Here is a 25,406-nt window from a genome sequence, read left to right as displayed (position 1 = left end):
GCTCAGTGGCAGGAGGCAGAGACGCTGTGTCCAGTGACACTACATGCCTCTTCTTTTGGTTAGATCTGTCCCACTGCATTTCTACCTAATAACAGTGCCAGACTCGCAGAATTGCAAGCGGCAAGCTGATTCCAGCTCCAGTTACAAGGCAGGTCACACTTGAAGGAGGAGGAAATAAGTATGTGGCTGTTTTCCCAGAGCAGGGGGATGGGCAAAGGCTCTTCCCCTTCTGCACATCAGTGGCTAATGTGGCAGGACCTGAGCCGTGATTCCTGCTCCTCTTTCCACAGCTCTCTCCAACTTGCTCCGTGATGCTGAATGGTCCCTGCACCCTTCACCGTTGCAGCCACGTGGAAACTGGGATGAGTGCTGGCAACATTCATCTCTCACTGTCAGAGTAGGTAGGGAAGCCTCTAACCCCTGGGCTCTGCCCAGTTACCTGGAACACAGAGGGGAACAGCTTTTCCAGCTGACTTTAGTTTTTAAAGTGGCATCAGATTGATGGACAGAAGGGTCCAGAAAAGGCAAAATAACCTGTGGTGTGCACAGGACACAACTGACAGCACTCAGCCAGCTCAGCAGGCCAGTATGGAAAGAATGCTCCCTAGGTGCCCCTTGTCCCACGATGCTGGATTGGACAGTGGCATGGCCACCACAGCCCAAGGCAGGCCTCAGCACAATTAGCTGGAAAGCTGAGCTAGTCAGTTGATTAACTGTGGCATAGGGGTGTCAGTATGGTTGCAGGGCCTCTCTGCTGGGGTACTGAGTTTCGAGGGCTGTGCTGTAGTGGCAGCAGTCTGCATGGCTGTGCTGTCTGTCCCCACTGAGCGTGTTCCTGGGAGCTGTTCTCCTTTGGAAGGTCTACCCAAAGTGAGATGGGGATGCTGGGAAATCCTGTCTTGTACTGGAACCTCTGTACCTACTGGATGAGATTTACCAGTTTGCCCGTGATGGCGGGTTGGAATTTACAGCTGGGGATGGGGATGAAAGATCTCAAAACAGCTTATGGGGGTAGGCGCTGGCTGTGGTCATAAGTGTGGATGTTGGCTGGTAGGACGATGGAGAGGGGAAGGGGCTGGTGGGGAGTGTGGTGAGTTGTCACTGCTGATTTACACTGTAGGCGGGTCCGTCCCAGGGGACAGCCAGACCAACATTTTCATTTCCTCCACCTGCTTTTAGTTTCAGAGGCTTCCAGGGATACAGGCAAGGCAAGTGGATCGGGGACAACTGAGACGTACTCATCAAGAAACACTATTGGGCAGAAAACTTTGAGATTAGCGTTATGACCAAAAATGTTTCTTGTAGGTTTTTGCATCGTGCTGTACCCAGCTGTCTTCTGGCAGCCCGAGGCCACTAGGTGAGTGGAGGAGACCCCCTTGCTTTGAGGTATGTGCCTAGCTGCATGGTGCCGTGGCTAGGCACAAGCACTTTAGAGCTGCAGCAGGGCCTGGATGTGACCAGCAGAGGGGCAGCAAAAGACGATGCTGTCTTCTTCTGACCAGATGTGTGGTGCACTGCCAGGGTACCACAGGGTGGCAGATTTGGACCACGCTGGGAGGAACAGAGAGTTCTGCCTCCAAGGTCCCAGAGCCAGAGTTTGAGCTCTTTTGGAGCTTCAGGAATGTGGTAGCTGAAGCTTGACCATGAGGTTTCAGTGGCCCAGCAGATTAGTGACAGCAGCAGGAGCCTGTGCTAGGGCCTTCAGGGGAAATATAAATTCACCGTATTTGTTCAAGAGATGTCACAGTCCCAAACAGCACAATTCCGCCTTCTAGGGAGTGAGATGGAGCTCAAGCTGAGCACTCCAGTTACTCCCAGCCCATGGCACTCCTGGGGACAGTCACAGGCGTGCTGCCTGCACCGGGGCACTGAGGCTGTAGGACACCCAGGGATGTTAGCAGCTGGATGTTCTGCTAGAGGAGACCCTGGCTGAGCTGTCTTGCCCCTAGATACCTTCTAGTCAGGGAGACATGCCCACCTGAGATCCGCTGCTCAGCAGCGTCTCCCTCACGGATGCTGAGTACAGATGGAGCCAGGGGCAGCACGTTCCAAAGGGTGATGCTTTGGTTAAGCGTCTACATTATGCAAGAGGGTCCTGACCCTTCAGGATGATTCGCTGAAGGATGATCAGGGGGAAACAATCAGCTCTCCCATGCCCTTGTTATTGCTCCACTGCAGCCTTTTAATTTGTGCCCCTGCCCCATATGTGCTGTGCCAAAGCTTCCCCTCTCCAGCAGACATGCCCTGAGCGTCCAGGCCCTGCATCTCATCCTGGCCCATTCCCCCCTTCCCCGGCCACCCAAGAAATGGGCAGCAACTGAGGATGCGCAGAGGGTGAAGGCTGACCGCTCGCTCTGGTTCTCTGCCCCAGTGAGAGGTTGTTCCCCCATAGCCAGTGGGGTTTCCCCACACATACCCATGCACGGCTGTACCTGCTTTTTTGTTCTTGCCTTCGCTCCTTAACACTTTCTCTCAGACCCTTCGAGATCATCATCCTCCTGACCATCTTTGCCAACTGTGTTGCACTGGCCATCTACCTGCCAATGCCTGAGGACGACACCAACGTTGCCAACTCCAGCCTGGTAAGGCGCAGCCCTTCCCGCTGTCCTGCTGACCCTCCTGACTGGGCAGCCAGGTGCTCGGCTTCGAGGGCTCTGCGGAGCTGGTCCCTCTGTGGTGGGGGTGCAAGAGGGTAATACCTGTAGTGGGGGGATCTGGTGCTGCCCTGGGGATGCAGTCAGACGTCGCTGGTCCACTGAGAGATGCTGCAAAGGCAGAGGCAGGCAGGGTGGCGGAGAGACCGCTGCAAAATGGGTTTTCAGAAGGGCTGAAACCACCCCTAGGTTGAGATCAAAGGCAGCAGATTAGTGTGTGAAGTACACAGGAAGGAGGAACTGATGCCAAAAAAAGAACAAATTCCCTCAATTTTTTTATCATGACACTTCCAAAAGGAAACGTCCTGTTCCAGAAAGGCTGGAATGTTTTGTTTCAGCATTTTTGGAATAACATTTTCTGACCTTTCATTTCAAAACTGTATTTTAATTTTGGTACTTTTTATTTAAGAGGGGGGAAAAAACCCATCTCTGTTAAGCAGAGACTTTGCTCCTTTCCAATCAGTTATTCCTTTTGTTGTTTTTTTTCCCCAGTCACTCCATTTTGCCTGGAATAAGGCATTTTGATAGGAGCTAAATCGATAGTTTGCACTATTTTTAGTTTGCCACCCTTTTCCCCTCTTCAGATCCCCCTTGCGGTTCAGTCCACATCGATTTCCATTGAGAGTCTGAGTTTGGTGACTGAATCAAAGCATCTAAATATGCCCTTTTTAAAAGAAATGTTCTCTTCTGCTAACTTCAGGACTCCTCAGCGTCGGGTTGGGGTGTGTTGTGTGCAGGTATTGCTGGCAACTTGTGACTTAAAAAAGCACCTCTCTGGTTTTTACCTGTTCATTAGAGACTCTGCAGAGGAAAATATTAAAGCAGTCAAAGAATCTGAGATACAGAATACAAAGTAAGCTTTTACTTGTGCAATTTTTAGTTCCTTGAAATGCTTTTGTCTCTCTCCTCCTCAACAGGCTTTTAGTGGCACTGAAGATAGCGTTTACTTGTAATTTCCTTGGGAAAAGAAGAAAAGGGGTCATATTGGCAATGTGTTATTACATCTTTTAAAAATAAGTCCGAGGTAGGCCCACAGAGGAGGAGAATTAGAAAAACCCATGGAGAGTTAATTCCTGGGGTGCTTGTTCAGCCTCCCAGTGTGCTGCAAGCTTGGGGCAGAGTTACGCTCAAGACGCTGATTTTTGTTTCTTCCCTGGCCAAGGGGGCACAATAGGATTTGAAAGGTGCAGTTATCTCAGCTGAGAGATCAAAGAGAAAGCGAAACTGGGGCAGGTTGAGCGTGGAAAGCAGGAGGTGGGGGCAGCAGGGATGGGGGCTTCCCGCTGGAAGGGGTTTGGGGATTTGGCTGAGAGCAGGACACCTGCAAGGGCAGAGCTGGAGAAAGGCCAGCAGCATGTGGCAGTGTGGCACGATCGGGGGGGACAACCTGGCAGCAATGCACCTCGCAGTGCTCCGGCGCAGGCACTGATGCTGCTCAGGAAGGACCAACAGCCTTCCCCGTTAATGGGAGGCAGGCAGGCAGGTAGTGACGTCCTCTACAAATGAGATGTCATCTGTTTGTGTTTACTCTATGTTAGATTACTTATGCTATGTCCTATTGGGGGATTTTTCAGCCTGTTGCCATGCCAACAGCTCTCTGTATCGGGAGCCTGGCAGCCCCAGGCCTCTCCTTCATCCATGCTCTGCATGTCCCTTTGTCATCATGTTCTGGTAGCTTTGTAGGAGCAGTCCCAGCTAGGAGCTGAGCCAGACCCGTACCATCTTGCGTATCAGGCCGTGCTCTCTATGGGACCCGCAGGTGGTGCAACAAAGGCTTGTTGGAGGTGTTTTCCTGCAGCAGAGAGATGCTGCAATGCATTAATTCTCTCCCTGTCACTTTTTAAACTCCCTCTCTTCATTGCCCAGTCTGCTTCAGAGAGGATTTTGTTTATCTAAGACCTTGAAATTGTTGAGGAGGCAAAATGTATGAGGGGAGCTGAGTCAGAGCAGCAAGGACAGTGCCCCACATTATTTGTGGAGGCAGGATCTAGGCTCAGCCTAGAGAGCTCACTGCTAATGGATGTGCAGGAGCCTGACCAGCCCGGGTTCCCTTCAGAGAAGCCTCCTGCATCCCAGGCACTTGATGCAGTGAAAGCCACCCTGCTCTAATGCTGGGGGTCTCCAGTGAGGAGAGGCTTGGGAAGGGAGGATCTCCTGTGACGCCTCTGCTGCCACTTTCGTCCCGCAAGGTTGGAAAACCTGGAAAGCAGCCAGGCTTCTGACTCTGTCTTTCCAGGACCACCCAGTGAAGATTTGCAGACAGCATTTACACTAGATTTAGAATTAGTCTCATGAAAGCTTTGTTAACCAGAACTCATCCTGGGAGGTGACAAAAGTGTATTTAATAACCTGCAAATCTTCTACGAATCCATTTCACTTTATCCTGGAAAAAATACAGTTGTTGAAACTAAACATCTTTCATTCCTATTCTTTTTAGATTAGAGTTCTTCTAATCCAGAAGATTTTTTTGTGATGCTGTTTTTGTCTAATTTTGTCTAATTCTAATGAAATCAAAATACCGTCTTTGATGCTGATGAAGTGATTTTGACTTTCCAACTCAATCAAAAATTCAAAGTGTTTATTTTCACTTTGACTTGAGTTTTCAAAATCGTCGGTGAGCTCCAAATCACGCTGTCCTTCATTAGAGGCCTTGCCCCAGGAGCAGGCAAGTTCAGAAATGTGTTTAGCAAGGCAGGTTACTCAAAGGGATTCACCCAAGAAAATACAGATGTCTGCACGTGAGCTGGCTGCCTGGACTCCATTTACGGTCAACGGAGAAATAAAGGCAAATTTAGAGTAGGGTTTGTCTTGTAGGGCAGTTGGTCTGCTCCTGCAGTTCTGATGGGTGGCGGCTGACATGCTGCACACACTAACGTGCCTGCTTTTCCCCACCAGTGGGACCCAAGGGCTCAGAGGGAGGCCACCCTTTCAGAGCATCCAAAAGCAGCTGGGCTGAGTCCCGTGTGCTTTGTAAAACTATCAGGTAGAGCATGGGGCCTGGTGAGTGGGGGACGGAGCTGGAGCTCAGGCTGTACAGAAGACACTTTTAATAACACAGGTGACGGCCTATGTGTAGGCAGTCTGCTAGTATCCCAGATAATGGCTCTATGTTTAAGTAGAACAGGTGTTTCATATAGAGGAATATGCTTCCAAAAATCCTGCCATTTTGGGTTGCATTGGGTTGTACCTCAGCCACAGGGGTCAGTGACCTGAACACAGCTCCAGGCACAATTCGGTTACAGGAATATGGGTGTCTGATGCTGTTGCAGGTGTCCCAGACCTCCATCTGTGGCTCTGGAGGCCTGTGACTTGCTTGTGGGTCCTGTGTAACGTCATCTGCTCGAGGATTGTCTCATGTAGCCCAGGGAATCTCCAGTAGCACTGAAAACAGCTGTGTTCAGGCAGCTGACCTGTGTCTAGCAGTCCTTGAGCAGAGATTGCTGATCCAGTGCTGGTTTTGAAGCGTGAGTACCTGCAGTTGGGTGTCCCCTGAGGCTGGCATGGGTCACTCACTGCAGGAAAGGCCTCTGCATGGGGTTTTCCTAGAGCCTTGGGTCACCCTTGATCTCCTGGGGTCCTCTAATAGCTGTGAGAATAGACCACACGCCCGCACATCTCCACGCACAGACTCGGTGCATGGGACTTCAGAAACTGCAGCTGCTTTTACCCAGCATCTTGAGAGAGGCACATAAAGATGCAGCTGTACAAGTGTCCCCTGCCTCAATCCTCCCCTTTGCTCTGGGCTGGGGCTGCTGTCAAGGACCGGCACCCTGCCCAGCTTGTGGCTTGGCTGGCCTAGCGGCCTCCATGGCTCAGCCTGGGGTTTTGGGTAGGCAGCTAAGCCAGGCCCCTCTGATGTCCCTCTTGCTGTCCCGTCCTGGCCCTACTCACGGGCACTCGGCCACCCCAGCAGCCTTTTCACATACAGACCTGCCATCACAAGGTTGCCTTCTTTCAGGCTCCTTCCCCCGTGGACAGAGCTGGCGAGAGGATTTCACCTCCCCTTTGCACAGAGCCCAGCTGTGACTTTTGCTGCACGTTACCGATACACAGCTCTCACCCTCCAGTTTGGCCAGCAGAGCTGACCACTTGTCCTGAATGCCAGTAAAAAATACAGCAGCTTCCAAAGCCTGCCCCATCAAGCAGGATGCCCCGTGGTCTCCAGCTCTGCAGCAAGGCTTCCTCTGAAGGGACCTTGCTGACCATCTGCTCCCAGCCCTGGAGAAGGGCGGAACAGCGGCAGCTCCCCTGGATTTCTTTTCCTCTAGTTGGGTTCTCTACACCCTGGGTCTGACAGGCAGCAGCTGAGCCCCTGTCTGTGCTGTCTCCAAATCATTCTCCTGTCCATGGTTTTGCTGGCTGAGGTGGCAGCATCCAGCAAAGCCTTTTCAAACTGAGCAGATCTAGGGCATCTAGTCCAGGGACAACCCTCAGGAATGCCACCAATGAGTCCCACAGACACCCGACCAGCCGTGGTGCAGCTGGTGTGCGGGGAAGGGACATGGAGCAACGAGGAGCTCTGGACAGTGAGTGAGGGAGACGCAATGGGGAACAACTCGTAGGGCCTGGCTCCTCCATGCTTGCAGAGCTGCTGGAATGGTTTATTGCTTTTTCGGTCCCTATCTCTGCGGCCCTGGGGTTTGTCAAGCCCAGGTCTGTCACGTGTTTATGGGGAAGAAGGAGCGGTGGCTGGGGGCCATGGCAAGAAAATCACAGCATCACAGAGTAGCTGAGGGTGGAGAGGCCTCTGGAGATCATCTAGTCCAATCCCTTGCTCTAAAATTTTTTTGCAGACGATTCAAAAACTCTGCCAAATTCTTTCCTGCACCTCTTGCCATCCCAAGCACTCCCCACGCTCTGACAGAGGCCACTGTGAGAAACAGAAGCGTTTCTCTCAATGTCTCTTCCCGGACATGCAGGGTACCAGGGGTTCCCACCATGTACTCAAAGGAGCCTTCCTCTGCTCCAGCCCTCATTTTTATCTTGATTTCCAAAGGAAGGGGAGCCTATGAGATTGCTGTAACTGTGTTCCCATGCATTCATTAACTGTCCTGTCCCCTTTTCCCTCTCAGAGCTGCAGGGCTTGTCTCACTACATTCAGGGGAATGGAAGAAAGGCACAGCTACTCTCTTCTGCAAAGCATGGTTGCTGCAAGGGTGTTTTGTGTTTAAAAAGCCCTTATGAAAGACTTCAGCAGCACAGCTACGTGCCCTGCATGTACTGGTGCAGGCAGTCCACGCACGCATCCCGGTCAACCCACTGGTGCACGTACAAAGACCATTTCTACTGGGGAGGGTGGTCAAACACTGGCATAGGTTGTCCAGGCTGGGTGTGGGATCTTTGGAGTCATTCAAAACCTGCAAGGACTAATTTCTGAGCACCCCGTTACAAGCTGGCCCTGCTTTGAGCAGCGAGGGCTTAGACTAGGTGATCTCCAGACATCCTGGCCAGCCTCAAACCTGTGATCTGTGACAACTGCCTCAGCCAGAGCAGGGGCCACCCCTCAGCCTGGCAGCAGAGGTGACGGGGGCTGGGGCTGCAGGGCAAAGCGGAGCAAGGGCCTGGCTGGGACTGAGAGGCTCAGGGGGAGGTGCAGGGGCTGATGGTGCAGGAGCAGGAACAGAGGGCACGGAGGAGGGCAGGAGGCTGGGGACGGTTTGGAGGGGTCAGGGAGGAATGTGACTGCTGGGAGTCCTGCTCCACACGGATGTCTCTGCAGGGAAGCAGAGGTAGCTATCTGGATTTGTTACGGTCACGCTGTCCCCTCACCATCTATCCCCCACTTTGACCAGCCAGGTGCCAAGCCCTGCCCCCCCGTTCCCTGGGAGGAGACACCAGGGACAAGGGGCTGGTGCTCATTCTGGAGAGCCCTGCGTGGCCGTAGGGGCCGGGAGCCGACATTGCTGAGCAGGCTGGAGCTGTGTCATGTTGCACTGCATCGGCGTGGTGCACGCTGTTATTCCTGCTGCTCTGTGGCTCATTCGGCAGCCGCAGGTCGGGTTACTCTGTGTCCCCTAACATGGTTGAAGCATGTGTGTGCGTAGCAGCCTGGTGTGTTATAAAGACCTCTATCTTTTTATAGTGGCTTTTTGAAGGCTGGGCTCTTCATACACCCAATCCCAGCTCTGCCAGGCAGCCCGGCCACCCTCTCCTAAGCAGCCTCCTGCCATGGGCCAGGTTTGAAACCTGCTGCTCACTGACTGCGCATGGTGGGCAAACACCATTGGAGCCGGCCAAAGCACTCACCTGGTCTGGGCTTCTGAAAGGGACCTCCAGGGAACAGCAAGTCACCTTTTGATTCTGGGCAAGTGCTTTTAGAGGGGCATCCCTGCCAGCCAGAGACCCTGGAGCCTGACTCTGTCCTGTTGGATGAAGCAGGGCAAGAGATTAGCTTTTGCAGTGCTGGGGTTCCAGATTGGATCCTGACCCTCACCAGCCTTGGCAGCTGCAGAGCTGCTGTAGCTTGCAGTGGGCTCCCCATTTCTCCTCCATTTGCAGCAGGGAAGATCCCCCACCACACCACTGGCTGCTGGTGCAACTCTGCAGTCCCTCCATACCTGAAATAATCCTCAGGATAGTTGTATCTGTATGTCTGGGATTCCAAGGACAGGCTTTTGGGGACAGACTAGGGGGGATCTGTCACTGATAAGACAGGAAGGTGAGTGGCATCGAGTTGCCTTAGCTAAAACCTTGAAGACAGAACCCTGATAACACCAGTAAACACAATGCTTAGGTCTCTGCTCTTACCATTGCTGCCCTCAGATCCAACAAGGAACTGGCACTTGTATGGGTGACAGACATACAGGGAGACTTGGCACAGCCACTGCTGCTGGACACGGTAATTGAGCAAGCAATGCTTCTGTCTGAGCCCTGGCCCTGGTTGCTTGAGGGACCCTGGGAGGAAGGTATGCTTGCAGCACTGCAGCCTTCCCCAGTTTGGCCTCAGAGAGACGTTTCTGCCTTTCTGGGTGCAATTCCTTGCAGAGCCCAAGCAGGGATGCTCTTTGCCCTTCATGGGGTGCAGATGGAGGAGAGGGGCCATGGAAGAGCAGAAATGTAAATACCCCAATCCATCTGGGTGCCTCGGAGGGATTTTAATCCCAGTCTGGAACAGGGTGTCAGCAGCAAGGGCAGTGATCACAGTGACAGGCAGAACCAGGTGGGCTCTTGGATGTGCTCTGGAGAAAGATGAGCTATTCTGGGCCATGTGGCTGCAGGGCTGTGCCAAGCCCTTGCAGTGGGGTGCCAGGTCCCACCTGGGAGTGGGCACAACACCTCTGCCTAGCAGAGACCCCAGGCAGGCCAGCTTCTAGCAGCTCACTCTGCCAGGCGGACATATGGCATTAGGCAGAAGGTCTTGAGCCCAAAGCCTCACTTCCCTGGGAGCCCAGGGCAGCGGGAAGCCACAGTGCAGCTGGCTTGTCCCATGGTGACTGTGTGGTGTCTCCAGGACAAACCCAGCAAGCCTCAGCTGGAGAGGATGAGGAGGAGGCATCAGTGCTGCCTGCGGGAGGAAGGCTATGGGAGTATGGGAGGGTGGGGCAGCAGGGAGGAGAGCCAGAGATGTGCAGTGCCCTGGGCCAGGCACTTTTGGGCGCTGGGTTGGGAAGTGAGTGGTGGCTTTGCTGGTGTAGTTTGTAAGAGCGGGTTCCCGTAGCCCGGGGACGTGGTCCTGGCAGCGTGCCATTGAAGGGACGCAGGGGATCACGCCGCGGGCCAGAGGGTGGCATGTGGCGGCTCAGCATGCCACCCCTTCCTGCCCAGGGTAGCCTCAGCGCTGCCCGATGCGCGTGGGAGATCACAGATGGGTTGGCAGCTGGGGCCGAACCCAGAGACACACGGGGGGGCAGCCGTGCATGGTGGTGATGCCAAGGGAGGTGACAGTCTGCTCTAACGGAGCATCCTCTCCTGCTTGCCTTTCCAATCCCCAGGAGAAGATCGAATACGCCTTCCTGATCTTCTTTGCCATTGAGGCAATGCTCAAGATAATTGCCTACGGGTTTCTTTTCCACACGGATGCCTATCTCCGAAACGGCTGGAACGTGCTCGACTTCTCCATCGTGTCCCTGGGGTAACGCAAGGATGGGAAGCTGCTGGTGCCCAGCTTGTGCCAAGGCCTGGTCCACAGCCTATCAGCTACATTGATTTTTCTAGCGACTGCAGTGGGTTTGGGGGCAACCTGCGGTCTCAGTTCATGCCCTGCTCCCACGGGCCCCTTTCTCATGCCCTGATATCCCCGGGGATCCTCCCTCACTCCTGTTTCTTCCTGTCTGACTCCTTAACGCCTTTCAGGTCTCCTTGCCCTGGAGAACGGGAGTGCCATGGAGTCATCTGGGGTTTGGCACACGGGGAGAGGGTCCACTGGGCACGAGGGGTGGGAGGGCCCCCGGCTGGTCAGCAGTGAGTGCGCAGAGGGGTGCCCAGCCACGAGTGCGCCCAGGAGTTGGACTTAGCAAGAGCTGTTCCCTGGGTCAGGCTGAGCGTGGCTGGCAGAGTCCTGTCCCTCTCTTCCCTGCCTGCAGAGCACTGAGTCCTTAGCACAGGTTTCTTGGTCTCCATCCTCACGCCCTTCTCTTTCTCCCTGTCCTTCCTTCTGCTTCTCCCCCTTTCTTCCCTGCTCTGTGCCCCGGCTCTTTCAGGCTTATCACCATGACCTTGGAGCAGGTCAATGCGAAGCAGGGAGGGACTTCAGGGGGAAAAGGCGGCTTTGACGTGAAGGCCCTGCGAGCGTTTCGTGTGCTGAGACCCCTGCGCCTGGTGTCCGGAGTGCCGAGTGGGTGCTGGGCACCCTGCCACCGTGAAGAGTTGACGGGTGGATTGAACCCCTGTGCCTGGCCAGGGTGGGGGGCCATGGGGCAGGTTTCTTGGTGCTGCTGGGTCAAGCCCAGCCACAGGGTGGGCGTGGAGGAGCCACAGGTTCTTGCTCATCCCCACAGCTTGCAACTGTCAGCACTGGGGATCTGCAGGTCAGCGCAAATGTAGCTCCCTGCGTGGGTCAGTGTCAGCACCTGTGGGTGGCCAGGGTGAAAGGGGCTGGGACCTCGCTCTGGTTTCTCAGGGCAGGGATCTCCTTCTCCCAGAGCTCAGGATGAGGGCACCAGAACAAATGGAGGGGCGTGAAGCAGCCTCCAGCACTGCCTGGTGCGTGGCTCTGCTGGGGCCTTCCACATGCTCTATGGTGGGTAGAGAAAGGAACTTTTGCTTCAGCGATTTCATTCCCAACCAACCTGTGCCCCTCTTCCCTTGGCACGGGGCATTTCAGAGGCTGCTTGTCAGAGGGGCTGACAGGAACGCAAGGTGCACCCAAAGCTGTTTATGAAGTGGTTGACCTCCTCTCCCTTCTCCTGGGTGCAGGCCTTCAGGTCGTCCTGAACTCCATCATCAAGGCCATGGTGCCCCTGCTCCACATCGCCCTGCTGGTCCTCTTCATGATCATCATCTATGCCATAGTTGGGCAAGAGCTCTTCAAGGGCAAGATGCACAAGACCTGCTACTATCTCGGGACAGGTGGGGCTGTGGCGGGGGGGTGATACGGCAGAGATGGCTCTGTGTGGCTGCTGTGGGGACCACAGAGGTTCTGCGGGTGGCAGAATGTCTGGTCTTGCCAGCGTCAGGCCTGGGAGCGTGGCAGGCCTGGAGGATGTTTGGTACAGCACACAGCTTGGTGATGTACGTGGTGTGAGGAGGTGGTGAAAGGAAAAGCCCCTTTTGGAAAGCTGCTGCAGGAGGCTGGGAAGTGCTGGAACCTGCCCTACTTGGCCTGACCTGCTGCTCACACCACGGCTTTCCCCCTCAGATGTGATTGCCACGGTGGCATCAGAGAAGCCAGCCCCATGCACCAGCTCTGGCCACGGGCGACACTGCACCATCAATGGCACTGAATGCCGAAGCGGCTGGCCGGGGCCCAACGACGGCATTACTCACTTCGACAACTTCGGCTTTGCCATGCTGACTGTCTATCAGTGCATCACCATGGAGGGCTGGACCGAAGTCCTCTACTGGGTAGGCTCCAGCAGCTTCGGCTTGGTGCCCAGCTCGCAGAGGTCACTGCTGGTCCTGCCTCAGAGAATCATAAAATGATAGAATCATTAAGGTTGGAAAAGACCTCTGAGATCATCTAGTCCAACCCCAAACCCAACACCCCCAGGCCTCCTAAGCCATGTCCCCAAGCGTCACTTCTACACGTTTTTTTGAACCGCCCCAGGGACGGTGACTCCCCCACCTCTCTGGGCAGCCTGTGCCCATGCCTGACCGCTCTTGCAGTGAAGACTTTTTCCCTCATAGCCAATCTGAACCCCTCTAAAGAGCGAGGAATTCCCTCCAGGACACAGGTCCCCATAGCAGGGCCAGGCCTCCCAGCCGGTGAAAGACATCCTGCCCCCACCAAGCTTCATGCGGTGATGCACATCCCATGGTGCACCAGGCACCTCTTCTGCATCTTTGCAGGCACTGCTCAAGCTGTCCTTGCTCTCCAGGTAGACAGGAGGGTGCTCCAGCTCCCACCTTTGTGAAGGGGTACAGGCCGAGCACAACAACGGCTGGCTGGTGGGTGCTTCGGCAAAACCCCGTGTTTTGCAGTCCTTGGGAGACTGTCTTGCTGAGGCTTAGGCATGGGGCTGATGTTTATATCTGCCCCCAAAATGCTTGGGTCTCGCTTTACCTCCACAAAAACCTGATGCAAAGTCATAAGGCGGCAGAGCTCAGAGCCAGGTTTAGCTGCTACCATCCCAAGCACTCATTTTAGGGGGGAGCAAAGCTCCCAGAGGCTGTTGAGGGAGCCCTAAGGGGAGACAGACAGCAGACACTGTGTTCAGGATGCTTCATCTGCCTCTCTCCTTGCCAGGTGAATGATGCCATTGGGAATGAATGGCCCTGGATCTACTTTGTCAGCCTTATCTTGCTTGGCTCCTTCTTCGTCCTCAACCTGGTGCTGGGGGTGCTCAGTGGGTAAGTGCCACGCCGTCCTTTCTCTTTGCCGGCAGATCAGTGAGCGTTACCAGAGCGTGGACATTGGCTGGTTTTAATTATACAAGAAGGAGGCCTGGAAAAGTTTCTGTTCCTTTTCCTCTGCTGTTCCTCTCCCCTGCTTTTGCATGCTTGGAAGCCCTGAGCCTTGAGTTACTTTTTGTGCTAGTGTCCATGACTCTCTGAGGTTTTAGCTCAACGCCTAACACAGAAATCTCTTCCCTGTAGCACAAGCAGCGGTCAGCAAACACAGCCGTGGAGCACGATATTAGGTGTTTGTAGTGTGGTCTGCCAGCACTCACAGCAAAAGAAGCTGAGCAGGGAGCTCAAAGCAGCAGTCTTTACACCATGGCTGTGGGTCGAGACACTCATTCTCACGGGTACCCACAGCACTGCTGTCCTCTTGTGAGCACACATGATTTCCTCATGGCCAACCTAAGGAAACCACCTTTGTTAAGAATGCAGGGGATCCAAGAGAATTTCAGTTACTCTAATTAATGCTTCAACAGTCTTACCCAAGTACCACAACGAGCTATCATCAGTCTGGTTACAGTGATCCTGACACTTCTGTGCCAAATGACTCAGTCGGTGCTAGTTCCCATAGTAGTGCAGTTGAAGCTGCCACGTGCAAAATCCCTGGTGCCACGCTCAGCCTACTGTGCATTGCTGTGGTGGGGTGCCAGCATCCTGGTTTTGGTGCTGGGAAGCGTGCGTTGTTCTGGTGAGTGAGGGTAGCTTTTCTCCTCAGTTCTGTGTAGGCTCAGGGTGGTTTTTATATGTTTCAGTCCTGTGCGTGTGAAGTGGCTCACACTCATCGTCTCTGTTGGTTCACAGGGTTAGTTATACCCTGTATTACTTGGATTTGTTAGCCGCCTTCTGTGGCGAGAACCATACACCTGCACAAGGTTAAACCAAACTGGGTATTAATATAACTAGAACAAGCTCAAAACCGCGAGACAGCTCACAGGCACCCGACCCTTGCATGAAGTTGGCTGAAGTAACAGCAGGACTGTAGTCATCTGATCGTAGAGTGAGTTGCAGGCACAGCAAAAGTTTCTGAAATATTTTTGCAAATATAGCTAAAATATGCTTGAGGTAAGGAAAATCCAGACAAGGCCTGACAATTCCTGAGGCTCAGTATGTCTAATTATTGTTATAATGCCTGAGACCTATTACGAACACATGGCAACGCCAGACTGGCTGGGCAGCAGATCTACAGTCCAGCCAGATACCAGGAGAGAAAAGAAATTCATTAAAAAAGACTGAGAAGAGCGGGACCCCCTGCACTGGCAGACCTGTCTTTTCCATGTTACCGTGAAAAGAGTGTCCTGTTCGCTTGCCATGTGAGGAGCTCACCTGCCCCACAGGGAGAGCTGCAGAGGCTGGGTCAGCCTTCTGCCCCTCAGATGGGTGAGACCCCACTTGCCCTGATCCTTAGCAGGGCTAGAGAACTCCCACAGCCTCCAACTTCTGGTGTTAGTTGGCCTGTCCAACCACAGCACCCTGCAGCAAGGAGCTCCCAGTGAGCAGCCAGTGGTGGGGAAGAAACCCTGCCTGCCATCAGGCATCGGGGGATGGTCCCCATGGTCTTGCGTCACGGAACAGGGCCAAGAAAGAAGAAATTCACTGGAGCAATCTAGTGGTAGCACTGAGTGATAAGGTATTTCAGGCTTTTGTCTTTCTACAAGGACTGGCCTGGCACAGGGCTGTGGCACCTGACCCCTGCGCCATCCCCCTCCTGAGTCTCACTCTGCTGCTTGCCTTGTCCCAGCGAGTTCACCAAAGAGCGTGAGAAGGCCAAGTCACGGGGCACGTTTCAGAAGCTGAGGGAGAAGCAGCAGCTGGAGGAGGATCTGAAGGGCTACATGGACTGGATCACCCACGCGGAGGTCATGGACAGTGACCGGACCAGGGGAGAAGGTACCAGCTCTGCTTGGTCAAAGACCCTTAGTATCAGGGTTGGGTTCCTAACACTGAGCATCCTAGAGAGGCAGGGTGGAGACCTTTGGAGAAGTCACAAAGACTTCTTTTGCTTGGAAACCTATGAAACAAAAAGCTTTGACTTCTGCAGAACAGCTACCTTCCTCTTTTTTTTTTTCTTTCCTGAATCATTTTATTGACTCTCACCCAAACTAGCTGTAACTTGGCCCTCATGCTAAATCTCCACCTCAACCACTGTCTTTAAAATTTGCAGACTGCTAGCAAGGCCTAGGACTCCTTTGGCAAAATACATTTGAAATGGCCGTGAGAATCCATGAGGAACGTGCACTTTTGTGTGTAGGGGCAGAGTGCAGGGTTACTAGCTCGCACACTGACAGATGCATGAATTTCTTGCCATTGTTTGACCGTTTTGAGGGATGAGAAGTGGCTCAGGGAGGGAGGCGAATATGCAAGCGTCTAGCCAAAGGCTCAGCAAGGCCTGGGATGCTCTGCCACTGAGCCGCTGTATGTGCTAGGCCACCCTGCCCAGTGAAATAACTTTTGATGCCTCAAGCTGAGCCGATACATGTGTGCAAAGAGCCTTGGGAAACAGTGGAAAGACAAAACGCCTCTTCCACACCTGTGAGCAGTGCTCTTACAAACCTCCTGCGGTTCAGCATTTGCTCAGGTCACAACTGACCCCAGTTTCCTCCGTGCTGGGAGTGCCTTGCGCTGGGGGAGCCTACGTGCACACCGCTGTCTGTTCAGGCTGCCTCTCTGGGTTGCTGCTGCTCTTGCTGCAGGGCAGGTGTTCCTGGTGCCTCCTACTTGGTTTGCACCTGACACTTAAAACCTTCTGCCCAACCTCTCACTGCTCTCTCCCTGGGGTGGCATTTCTTGATTCCATCTCTGATGGGGAAGCTCTTCACGATGTGCTCCAGGGAGAGGTTCCCTCCCACATGTTCCTCCCAAGGGCTCCAAGGAAAGCCCAGGATCTTGTCCCCTCCATAGGTATGATGCCATCGGATGAAGGAGGGTCAGAGACGGAGAGCTTGTATGAAATTGAAGGCATGAACAAGTGGATTCTCTACTTGTGAGTATGTACTGGCTGAACCATCTGCTGCTCTGCACGTGGGCTTGCCCAGTCTCTCACTTGCCGTCCTGGCTGGGCCAGGCTTTCTTGTCAGCCACTGGTTTCTGGGGGAGAGCCAGGGGCTGTGTGCTGAGGAGGAGGTGCAAACATTGCGGGCAGCAAACAGGGAATTTTGCTCTGGTGCTGGCAAAAAGCCACGTCAAGGTGAACAACCCCTTCACTTTGGGACGAGGCTCCGAGCATCCTCTCGTGGCCCACGCAGCATGTCTTGTGCTTTAGGAGCTGGGCCTGTAGCAGCCAGCCAGAGGTGACTGTAGGCCAAAAAGGAGCCAGGAGGGGTTTGTGAACAGCAACGCCTGAGTGAATGCACCAAGCGGCAGGGGCAGGGTTACGTTCCTCAGCCCTTTCCAGGAAAGGCCCCTGGAGCAGGGAGCAGGGAGCAGGGGTGGCTTTGCTCTGCAGTCTGCAGGCACAGCCCTGGGCCGGGCAGGACCCACTGGCTGGCTCTGCTGACCCTTTGGCCATCTCTCCAGCCGTCAGTGGAGGCGTTGGAACCGAATGTTTCGTAGGAAGTGCAGGGACGTGGTGAAGTCCAAGTTCTTCTACTGGCTTGTCATCCTGCTGGTGGCCCTGAACACCCTCTCCATCGCTTCTGAGCACCACTTCCAGCCAGAATGGCTGACACGGGTGCAAGGTGAGCAAAGAGGCTGAGGGAGCAGGAGGGCCCGGGACACCTTGCTGCCCTGGAGACATGCGTGAACGCTTACTGTGCGTGCGCAGCCACACAGACATGGTGCCGGAGCTGTTAGACACATGCAGGCTTGCTCACGCACACAAACACAGCCTGCACACAAGTGTGTGTACACCATCCCCACTGCACTGTCACACAGCTGCACACTGAGCGTGTGGTGCATACAGTTTTTGTTATTATGTACATAGTACGTGTGTATAATAATAAATCATGTTTATTATTATATATAAAAATAATAATGATGATAATAATATAAGCACAGCATATAGATTCTTAGGCACATGGGTGAGCACGGTGAACAGAGGTAGAGTGTGTACATTCACACCTGAACGTGCATAGCGCACACAAACGCACATTGCCTGCACTCACGCGGTACAGCCACACGTATTTATGCGTGCAGCCACACTACCCGCAGACACACGGAGTACAGCTATGCACCGTATACATGCACGCACTGCATGGAGTCACACGCACAGTACAGCCGCACTCTCACACGTACAAGCACACAGTTGCACATCACCCTTCTCCTCATCTTCCTCTCCTGTGATGCTCCCTGAAAAACAGCATTTGCTGCAGCTGCAGCTCAGTGCTCGGTGGTGGGCAGAGAAGGGAGGTGAGCAGCACTGCCCTCCTTCCCCTCCTGCTGTGCCGTGCTGAGATTAAGAGGTCCATGCTCTGATGGACTGGATCTCCCACCCCAGACAATGCCAACTGGGTGCTGCTAGCACTCTTTGTGGCTGAGATGCTGCTGAAGATGTACGCACTGGGCCTGCGCCAGTACTTCATGTCGCTCTTCAACCGCTTCGACTGCTTTGTGGTGTGCGCGGGGATCTTGGAGGCCATCCTGGTGGAGCTCGGCAGCCTGTCACCCCTGGGCATCTCCGTGCTGCGTTGCATCCGTCTCCTCCGCATCTTCAAGATCACCAGGTTGGGGACGGAGCTCTGTGGGTACTGGGGGCTTGCGGTCCCTAGGCATCCCTGGCCGTGTCCCTGGGGAGGGCTGCAGCGTGAGCAGAGCTGGTTTCTCCTGGATGGAGAAACAAGGCCAAGCTGGGGATTTCTGTCTCCAGGACATGGTCTGGGATGGTAAGGGGGACAGAGCAGGGCTTGCTGGAAGTCTCCTGGGGTCCCTCTCTTGCTCTGGGTTCCGGGGTGTTGTAAACAGAGGTGCTGTGGGCCAGTACTCCCGGTTTCTCTTTCCGGCACCAACCTGCTGTGTGCTCATGCCCCTTCCCCATCCTGCCTGCTGGTGCCCCGTGCAGGCAGCAGGGTGTCTTGCCTGTCACACCACTCCTGGATCTTCATTTCTACCTCCTGGGGCCTGCCTGGAGCAGTCCAAGTGCCCAGCCTGTGAGCGGTGCTGGTTCAGAGCCCCCGTTGCTGGGTTGCTGGCACGTTCCCCTGGACCAGACAGTCTGTTCCCTGCACCTACCTACCCCTACCTGATGCTGCCCACAGCCTTCACCCTCCCTTCACCTCCCACACACTCCTGACTTTCTTCTCCCCAGGTATTGGACGTCCCTGAGCAACCTGGTGGCCTCCCTGCTCAACTCAGTCCGCTCCATTGCCTCGCTGCTCCTCCTCCTCTTCCTCTTCATCATTGTCTTTGCACTGCTGGGCATGCAGCTTTTTGGGGGCAAGTTTGACTTTGAGGACATGGAAGTGCGGCGCAGCACGTTCGACAACTTCCCCCAGGCCCTCATCAGTGTGTTCCAGGTATGGGGCTGTGGGAAGTGCAGCAGGGGGCTGGGGGACGGCGTGCGGGGAGTCTCGCCTGCGCTGTGGGTCTCCTGGCACGAGCTGGGGCTCAGAGGGATGTGGGGCTGTGAGAGGTGATATGGCTTTGAGGCAGGAGCAGGTAAGTGCAACGGGGGTCACGAACACTAGTGCAGGTGCAGGGCTGGAGCAGGGAGGTGGGTTTTGGCCAGGGGGCTCTAGGGGCCGTGAGGGTTTGGGGCTGGAGCCGCGAGGGCAGGATTGAGCTGTGGGCTTCTGCCGTGCTCTGCTGCAGGGGCTCTTGGGTCCCTGTTTGTGCTCTGATCACAGATCCTGACTGGAGAGGACTGGAATTCAATCATGTACGATGGGATCATGGCCTACGGGGGCCCATCCTTTCCCGGCATGCTGGTCTGCATCTACTTTATCATCCTCTTTGTTTGTGGGAACTGTATCCTCTGCCTGCGAAGCCAGGCCCAGGCTCCCTGTACCCAGCCCCATAGCATCAGCTAAATGGGGCTATGCAGGGAGGGAAGGGGAGCCTCCTTAAGCTTTTCAGTGCTTGCCTTAAGCTTTTCAGTCCTGAACAGCAGGGGATCGTACCACAGGCTTCGGGGCTGGCACTGGTAGTGGCTGAGGTCCGGGGTCTGGAGGAAAGCACCCCACGGGGCAGGTCTGGATGACTGTCAGGCATAGATTCAGCCATCGGTCGATGCAGTAACAGGACTGAGCTGGATGGACTGAGCTAAGGCAGAGAGAGGGCGGCCAGCCCAGAGCTCGGTACTCGCAAGGGTGGGTGCAGGGTTAGGGATCACCAGCCAGGGTTGTCTCAAGGGCTCAACTCCAGGAAGGTTTCTCAGGGCACCCTGGAGACCATGGGCAGCTCTGGCCACATCCTCCAAACATGAACAGAGTTAATGCCCTTAGCGCTGTCCCTCCAGATATCCTCCTCAATGTCTTCCTGGCCATTGCAGTTGATAACCTGGCTGAGGCCGAGAGCCTGACCTTAGCCCAGAAGGCCAAAGCAGAGGAACGCAAGCGGCGGAAGATGTCCAGGTGAGTGCTGCCGTCCCTGGCAGCAGGAGCTCCCAGATCAGGTGCTTTGGTGCAAGGGCACAGAACGGCATTACCCGTGACCCTGCCCAGAGTTCAGTTCCTGCTCTCCCCTCCTCTCCATTCAGAGGTTACCCAGAGAAATCTGAAGATGACAAGCAGATGCTGGCAAAGAAGCTTGAGCAGAAAATGAAGGGAGAAGGGATTCCCACAACAGCCAAGGTCAGTGCTGGTGGGGCTGAGCCTTGGGGAGCTCCTGGTGGGGGACCAGGCTCCTCCTCCCCCCATCCAGAACTGACAAAGGCCTGGAGCCAGCCTGCGTCTGGACTCTTCTGGGCCAGAATCGCTCCTCACTCTAGCATCCTCTGGTGATGGGGGTTCTCTGGGCCCAGGCAGGACATGTTGCCTGGTAAAAAAGGTCCATTGCTGGGGATTCTCTTCCTCTGACTCATTTCCTTGGCCACAGCCAGTTGTCAGTGGTTGAGACGGGCACTGGTGCACACCAGTGTGGAGGGGAGCAGAGCAGGTCAGCAGCACCCCATACCTCCGTTACGTCCACACCAGCAGCCCCTGAATGCAAAACCCTCTATACAGCTGTGCTGACTGTGCGCTGAGCTGCCTCTTATAAGCATCTGGCCAGCAGCTACTTCCCTGTTCATTTTCCAGAGATGCCCATGGGAACTCACCCAGGAGTCACCCCATGTCTTATTCCACCCATGGTATAGGTGCCTGGCCCCAGGTTCTTGGCCAGCACACATTCCCCTGTCCCATCCTCTCGGTATTGCTCTTTGCTCAGATTGCAGCATCCCTGAGGTGTTTCCCCTCACCCTGCCAGGACTCCATGTGCTGGGTGCTGTACAGGGCAAATGCAGAGACGCTGCTTGCCCACATGACTTCCAAGATGACAGGGTCTGGCCAACATGCAACGTTTGGCAGCAATACTGGCACAGGCGGTTGCATGTCCTCCTCTCTGTCTCTCCCTTGTTTCAGTTGAAAGTGGACGAATTTGAATCCAATGTCAATGAGATCAAAGACCCCTACCCTTCTGCAGACTTCCCAGGTAAGATGTGTCCCTGTCAGGGAAAGCTGGGGAGGCACTAGGGAGGGACGGTTCCAGCACCCTGGCTGTGTGAGGAGCAAAGGATGTGGTGACCCTCTGCCTGCCTCGGGGTACTGAGGTCCTTCTGGCACAGATGCCAAATAAGGATCACAGGATCAGAGGATTGTCCATAAGGTCACATTCCCTCTCTGTCTCTGGGGGGTTCTTTCCTTTTCCCTCCTCGTGGCCACCCTGCAGGTGATGATGAGGAAGATGAGCCTGAAATCCCCCTGAGTCCTCGGCCACGTCCACTCGCAGAACTACAGCTGAAAGAGAAGGCCGTGCCCATGCCTGAAGCCAGCTCCTTCTTCATCTTCAGCCCAACCAATAAGTAGGCACTGACCCTTCTCCCTGCCTTGTGGAGCCAGGCCTGGCCCAGGTACTTCTGGCACCAACCCTTCCCAGTGGGGTCCTGCTGGTGTGTAACAGCTGGCTCTGAAGGGAGCCAGCTCACTGGGAAAGGTCTTCTCTGTGGAAGGGCTGGCACAGACAGCCCTTCATGCCTTGGGCCTTCCTGTCCTCAAGGTTTAGCCATAACCCTCTTCCAGGCTCCCATGGCCCTCTGGCCCCTCACAACATCTCATGCCGTTTCTGTCCCTGGCAGGTTTCGGATGCTGTGCCACAGAATTGTCAATGCCACCTGGTTCACCAACTTCATTCTGCTCTTCATTCTGCTCAGCAGCATCTCGCTGGCAGCTGAGGATCCCATCCGGGCCGAGTCCTTCCGCAACCAGGTGCCCAAGTAGCTGTGAAGGGCTGGGATGGGTGGGGGAGACCTCATGGAGACACCCAGCTCCCTGGTAGGCAGAGATCCGCTTGCCAGATGTCTTGCCTAGGCAGGTAGCTGTGATTTCACGCCTGCCTCTGCGAGGGCAATACACTCTGGGAGGAGAGCCTGGTTCTGTTGTCCGTTCAGGGCACAGCTGGGACAAGTTTTTACTCCTCCATGTCTCGGTTTACTTCTGGGTGAAGAGATCCACCTGACAGGGAGTGCGAGATTACCTTGGTTCAAGGCTTACTGGGGATAGGGATGTCGTGTGAGATTCCAGTCTGGACCGCTGGTGTGTGCAGCACCCTGAAATGCTGCTGGCATGGAGCAGTGGGAGCCACAGGTCTAGCCACACAAGGCACAAATGGTTCTGCACCCGTGCAGTGTCTGGCAGGGACTGGGGGGTCTTCCCAGGGCACTCATTGTTTTGGGGCATCAGATGCTTTCGAGTGAATCAGGTCAAGCCTCGCTCACTTGGAAACGGAGAGCGTGGTCGCAGGCTGCAGGCTGGGTCAGGCGCTGGGGAGAATCAGCAAAGCTGAGGAAAGTTCAGGATTCTTCTTGGCACTGGGTTTGCAGGCTCTGTTGAGCTAGATGGGCTCCCCAGTCCACAGAGTGGGGGCAAAACCACAGTGCCAGGTTGTTTGAACACACTGGAGCATTTCATGTCACCCAAATCTCATCTGGCTCTGGTGCTTCTGTCCCCAGATTCTTGGATACTTTGACATTGGTTTCACCTCTGTCTTCACAGTTGAAAAAATCTTGAAGGTGAGTCCCTCTGCCCCGTGGTCCTGGCTGTGTGCGTGACCCAGCACATGGGTATAGACTGGTCTGGCCATGGGCATTCATGCTCTTTCAGCACAAGCTTGAGGTCCCAGTGAGGCGAACGTGCTGGCTGATCCTCGCGTCCCCAGAGTTCATGCAGTCTAGGTGGTGCATCACCTGCCCCAGCGGCCACGTGTCCCCTCCAGTGAGGTCAGGCAGCCAAGTCAGCTGTGCTGTGGCACAGGGACAGATGGGCCATGGCACCAGCATTTCAGTTCTGACATGCCCTTAACAAAAACTTTGAGAAAGAGGAAGCAATGGAAGTCTGTGGAGTAAAACAGTAATTCAAGCAGCTGCTGCATGTTGCTCCCGCTCCAAGGCTCTTTACTCTTCTCCTCTTTATGACCTCTGAATGACTGGGAAGTGTTTTGTCTCCGGCCAGTACGGTATAGAGGATTCAGCTTCCTGCCTGGCCGCAGAGGCAGAGGCCTGAGCAGGATAGGGCGCTCAGGCCATGGAGCTGTGAGAAGCCCCTCATGCCTTGTCCGCCCCAGGGCTGTGGAGGGACCATGTCCCCAAGCCCTGCCTGGCCTCTCTCCTAACTCCTTCTGCTCCCCAGATGACAGCCTATGGTGCTTTCCTGCACAAAGGCTCCTTCTGCAGGAACTCTTTCAATATCCTCGATTTGCTGGTGGTCGCTGTCTCCCTCATCTCCATGGGAATCGAGTAAGCACCTCCACACTTCGCAGGGTGGGCACTGGCCTGTTTAGCCTGGCAGGGCAGCTGGGGTGCTGCAGCTCTCTGTGCTGGATAGAGCAGGAGCAGCCAGCCCACGGGCTGGACATTAGCCCATGTGTTAGTGTCCATGAGGTCATGCTTAGGGGGACAGGGCACGGACAACTGGGAGGCAGGGAGGCAAACTTCTTGAGTGTCAAAAGGGAAGATCTGGGTAGGAATTCAACTTGGAGCTGCTTTCTCCAGCTGCCTGTGTCCCTTGGCCTTATGTGGGGTGGTGGCTTAGTGATTTACGCGTGTCTCTGCCATCCCTTGCGCCTCACCCCCTGGTCCCGGCCTGGCCTCCATGGCTGCTTGGTGGGGCTGTGCCAGGCTGGCCTGGGCAGGGGAACCGCCCCATCGCAGCTCTACCTTCCTCCTCAGGTCCAGTGCCATCTCAGTGGTGAAGATTCTCCGGGTGCTGAGGGTACTGAGGCCTCTGCGAGCCATTAACAGGGCAAAGGGGCTGAAGGTAAGAGGGAGCCTGAGGCTAGGGTCCTCGGTCCGTGGGAGTCCTCATGAGAGGTTATGTGGCATGAATCATGCCCTGTGGGGTTTGCGGTGCCAGGAAACCAATTCCCACTCCCCATCCGTGGAAGGGGTCCGCCCCATCCCACTGCTCGCAGCAGGCTTCCGCTCTTCCTGGGGCCCATCTGTGCGGTGATAGGGTGTGGGACACGCAGCAGGGGCTTGCAGCAGGCACGCTCATGTGTGCACTATCATCGACCTCTGCAGCACGTGGTCCAGTGCGTGTTCGTGGCCATCAAGACTATCGGTAACGTTGTGGTCGTCACAACGTTGCTGCAGTTCATGTTTGCCTGCATCGGGGTCCAGCTCTTCAAGGTGAGACGTGTCTAAGGAGGGCAGGAGAGATGTTCTGCTCAGGTGTATCCTAGACATAGCCCTTGGGGATGGTGTCTCCCAGTGTTGAGGTCAGCACAGGCTGTACTATCTGTGCTCCGCAAGAAGACCTGCCTGCACTAGACCTCCTGGCAGAAGACCCTGCAGTGGGAGGAGGGCAGGAAACACCCAGGATACTGTCAGGTCCAGACAGCACATGTAAGGGGTCTGGCTGCCTCAGCCCACTTAGTGCCTCAGTTTCCCCTTTTGAAGGCAGCAAGTGCTTCTGACTTCCCCTGCGCTTTGGATGCAAACTGTTTCCTTTTTTCACAGCACCGCTCTTGCTCTCGGGGCCTTGGCTGTTCCAAGGCAGAGCTGGCTCTGGCTGAGCTCAGCTTTGTTCTAATAATTGAGCTTAAATTCCCGGCTGGCATGGGGAGAGCTTTCAGGACACCCTGCAGACTGAGCAGACTTGTCAGCATACCTTAATTTTTAGTTAATTCTAGGGTTACCGCTTTCTTCCCTATTTTCCAAATAGTTGGCTCCCAGATAGGATGAACTAGGTAGGTCTCAGCTCAGGGCTCTGGAAGATTTGTTCCCAACACTAGGCAACATTTACTTGTCTCAGCCTGGGATTGACCCCAAGGTCTGCCATGGCTCCTGCAACACCCTGTGAACTGGGTTGCATTGGCATGCAAAGCAGGGAAGCCAGCGGTGGTGAGAGGCAGGGGCCAGAGTTGGCACAGAGGCAGCGTAGGGACTGACTGTGGGCTGTGAAAAAGTCAGAACTCCCCAGGGCTTCTCAAGTCACAGCAAAATCGTAGCCTCTTCTGATCTCTGGTAAATGCAGGGCAAGTTCTATAGATGCACAGATCCATCCAAGGTGACGGAGAAGGAGTGCAGGTAAGAGCTGTCTGCAGCTCAGCCCCAGCAGAGCAGTGGCCAGGGATGGGAGGGGGCCATTTGTGTTCCTGCATGGGGATGCTGCATCCAGAAAGTGGAGCCGA

The 25,406-nt window shown here is 54.9% G+C and overlaps 1 protein-coding gene across 1 annotated transcript in view; it reads left to right on the top strand.

Moving 5' to 3' along the window:
• Positions 1–25,406, top strand: part of LOC104053209 (voltage-dependent L-type calcium channel subunit alpha-1S-like) — a 35,816-nt gene that overhangs the window by 2,626 nt on the left and 7,784 nt on the right. Inside the window, exons 2-23 of the mRNA XM_064471719.1 lie at positions 2,477–2,582; positions 10,586–10,725; positions 11,294–11,427; positions 12,009–12,161; positions 12,451–12,656; positions 13,498–13,601; positions 15,391–15,539; positions 16,551–16,632; positions 17,166–17,326; positions 18,085–18,310; positions 18,892–19,099; positions 19,430–19,550; positions 20,041–20,155; positions 20,281–20,374; positions 21,143–21,212; positions 21,450–21,582; positions 21,856–21,985; positions 22,729–22,788; positions 23,405–23,511; positions 23,944–24,031; positions 24,295–24,402; positions 25,250–25,302. Of these exons, the coding sequence (XP_064327789.1) occupies positions 2,477–2,582; positions 10,586–10,725; positions 11,294–11,427; positions 12,009–12,161; positions 12,451–12,656; positions 13,498–13,601; positions 15,391–15,539; positions 16,551–16,632; positions 17,166–17,326; positions 18,085–18,310; positions 18,892–19,099; positions 19,430–19,550; positions 20,041–20,155; positions 20,281–20,374; positions 21,143–21,212; positions 21,450–21,582; positions 21,856–21,985; positions 22,729–22,788; positions 23,405–23,511; positions 23,944–24,031; positions 24,295–24,402; positions 25,250–25,302 (2,748 nt within the window). The remainder of the gene's footprint in view (positions 1–2,476; positions 2,583–10,585; positions 10,726–11,293; positions 11,428–12,008; positions 12,162–12,450; positions 12,657–13,497; positions 13,602–15,390; positions 15,540–16,550; positions 16,633–17,165; positions 17,327–18,084; positions 18,311–18,891; positions 19,100–19,429; positions 19,551–20,040; positions 20,156–20,280; positions 20,375–21,142; positions 21,213–21,449; positions 21,583–21,855; positions 21,986–22,728; positions 22,789–23,404; positions 23,512–23,943; positions 24,032–24,294; positions 24,403–25,249; positions 25,303–25,406) is intronic.

This window comes from Phalacrocorax carbo, chromosome 23 (assembly GCF_963921805.1).
Source record: "Phalacrocorax carbo chromosome 23, bPhaCar2.1, whole genome shotgun sequence".
NCBI lineage: Eukaryota > Metazoa > Chordata > Aves > Suliformes > Phalacrocoracidae > Phalacrocorax > Phalacrocorax carbo.
Note: the sequence above shows the minus strand (reverse complement) of the source record. Positions and strands in the feature narration are given on the sequence as shown.